Source organism: Labrus bergylta, chromosome 5, assembly GCF_963930695.1.
Source record: "Labrus bergylta chromosome 5, fLabBer1.1, whole genome shotgun sequence".
NCBI lineage: Eukaryota > Metazoa > Chordata > Actinopteri > Labriformes > Labridae > Labrus > Labrus bergylta.
In genome coordinates this window covers 23077074-23079893 of record NC_089199.1, presented here as the reverse complement: position 1 = coordinate 23079893, position 2820 = coordinate 23077074, and the positions used below count along the sequence as shown (strand labels likewise).

The window sequence follows — 2820 nt, the reverse complement described above, 5'->3', positions numbered from 1 at the left end:
GTAAAAATTTAACAAAAGTTAAAGTGGCAAGAAAAAACTTCCTTTTAAGAGGAAGAAATCTTGGGAAATCCAGGCTCATGACAAATCTACGATCTACTGGTACTGTGCCGGGTTTGAAAACGAGATAAGATGCAGGAAGAGGGATAGGGAACGGGGGTGATTGGGGGTGGGGGTGGGGGTGGGTGGGGGTTGGTTGTTCAGTCAGACCGTCTTCTAACGATCCCGAGAAACCTAAGAGGGCTCAGGAGCTACCAGGAAAAGATGTGGTGAGTAACTGAGATTTACAGATAGTGAGAGAGAGAGAGAGAGAGAGAGAGAGAACATGCAGGTTAAATGTTTGACTCTGACTGTCTGTCAAAGCTCCACCTCCAACTCATCAGACACCAACCAGAAAATACACGGTTGCTCCTCCTCTAGGAAGTGAAACACACTGAGAGAGGGAAAACTCAGAACAAAACTTCTCCTGAGGGAGGAAAGCGACAGCAGGACATACAACTGCAACTTTAACCTGGCTGCTGGTGCGTTCAAGGACCAGGAAGTACGGAGAGGCACTAACAGGAGGGGCTGAGACTTACTGGTTAGCATTCTGCCCGGTCTGTTTTTAGCCTCACTCTGAGACAAAATGTCTTTCAGATCCAAGGAGGATCTCACCTGTCCGGTCTGTCAGGGCGTCTTCAGAGATCCCGTTGTTGTGTCCTGCAGTCACAGCTTCTGTAAAGGCTGTCTGCAGAACTGGTGGAGAGAGAAACTGACACAGGAATGTCCAGTTTGTAAGAGAAGGTCATCGAGGACTGAACCGCCCTGTAATCTGGCGTTGAAAAACTTGTGCGAGTGCTTTTTACTGGAGAGAGAACAAAGAGCTTCAGAGGGGTCAGAGGCTCTGTGCAGTCTGCACTCTGAAAAATTCAAACTCTTTTGTCTGGACCATCAGCAGCCCGTGTGTCTGATCTGTCGAGATTCAAAAACACACACGGACCATAGATTTAGACCAATACATGAACTGGCTTTAGATCACAAAAAAGAGATGCAGAAATCTTTAAAACCTTTACAGGATGAACTGAAAATCTTTGAAAAAGCTAAAGGAAACTGTGACCAAACAGCAGATCATATTAAAGTCCAGGCCAGAAACACAGAGAGGCGGATCAAGGAGAAGTTTAAGAAGCTTCACAAGTTTCTACAAGAAGAAGAGGAGGTCAGGATCTCTGCTCTGAGGGAGGAAGAGGAGCAGAAGAGTCAGAGGACGAAGGAGAAGATTGAGGCTCTGAACAGAGAGATAGCAGCTCTGTCAGACACAATCAGAGCCACAGAGGACGAGCTGAGAGCTGATGACATCTCATTCCTGAAAAACTACAAGGCTGCAGTGAACAGAGTCCAGCAGCGCACCCTGCTGGAGCATCCACAGCAGGTCTCAGGAGCTCTGATCGACGAGGCCAAACACCTGGGTAACCTGAGCTTCAACATCTGGAACAAGATGAAGGAGATGGTCTCTTACAGTTCTGTGATTCTGGATCCAAACACAGCAAACCCAGAGTTCATCCTGTCTGAAGATCTGACCAGCGTGAGTCACGGAGAGAGACAGAAGCTTCCAGATAATCCAGAGAGGAATGATTACCATCGCTCCGTCTGGGGCTCTGAGGGCTTCACCTCGGGGACTCACAGCTGGGACTTTGAGGTTGGAGATAGTGCAGCGTGGTTCGTTGGTTTGGCAGCGGAGTCTATCCAAACTAAGGGACGATTAAAATCGGGATTCTGGCAAATAGAGTTCTTCGGCGGTAAATACAGCGTGCGCTCGCTCGGAGCTCTGACCACCGTACTCAGAGTGAAGAAGAAACTGCAGAAAATCAGAGTTCACCTGGACTGGAACAGAGGAAAAGTGATTTTCTTTGATCCTGACGCAAACACACTCATACACACGTTCACACAAACCTTCACTGACAGACTGTTTCCGTGCATTGGCACCTTAGACGAGCTCCCGTTAAAGATATCACAACGCAGGATCTCCATAACAGCAGAATAGCTCCGATATATGATGATTATGAGGATACTGCAGGGGTTGTGTTCTCTCTGTGGTTTAAAGCATTTAAAGATGTCAGCTTACAATATTTTCTACTGAGCATTAAATTTGTGTCGTAAGCTATTTGGTGCTAAACTGTATTGTATTTTTTTAAAGCACTTCAACACTACATTTCAATCAGTAGAGACTTAATTAAGAGTGAACAGTTATTTATTTAACCTCAACAATAGCCTCATAAAGTGCAGAACTTGAGTCTTTAACAGATTGCACAGAATGTCAGTCAGTTGTTGCTGCATCATTTGACCACATGGTGGCGCAACAAACCGCCTTGTGTCATTCCTAAAAGCCTTCAATGTTGACACCTCAGGGATCATCAAGCTGCACTGTATCGTCTTGCAGAGTGTATCATAGTAATCATTTGTGTTTTTTGTGACTTTATGACATTATAAACAGAATTGTACTTTTTGCCTACATTTCTTGCTTTGTTTCTTTTTTCATGCAAAATAGTGAAATACAAATATCTTCAACATGACACACAGTGAGTATTTTTTTTTTTTTACTTTTAGCCTTTATTTTGATAGGACAGTGGGTTGAGTAGGAAATCGAGGAGAGTGAGAGAGTGGGGAATAACATGCAGGTAAAGAGTTGAACCCAGAACGCAGCATTTCTAACATGGTGGCGGCCGTCTATGAGCCTCCGGACCCTCCTGCAGGAACAGATGGCTGACGTCACCCAGGCTTCGTGCTTTAATATTTACAGTCTATGCTCCTAACATGGGGCGCCCTAACCACTAGGTCATCTACGCC

At 45.4% G+C, this 2820-nt stretch overlaps 1 protein-coding gene across 1 annotated transcript; it reads left to right on the top strand.

The window, feature by feature from the left end:
• Nucleotides 1-359: 359 nt before the first annotated feature.
• LOC109997624 (nuclear factor 7, ovary-like) lies at nt 360-2474 on the top strand. Its single transcript, XM_020652164.3, has one exon. The coding sequence runs from the start codon at nt 623-625 to the stop codon at nt 2015-2017; it is 1395 nt and encodes a 464-aa protein (XP_020507820.2). The 5' UTR covers nt 360-622; the 3' UTR covers nt 2018-2474.
• The last annotated feature ends 346 nt before the right edge of the window (nt 2475-2820 follow it).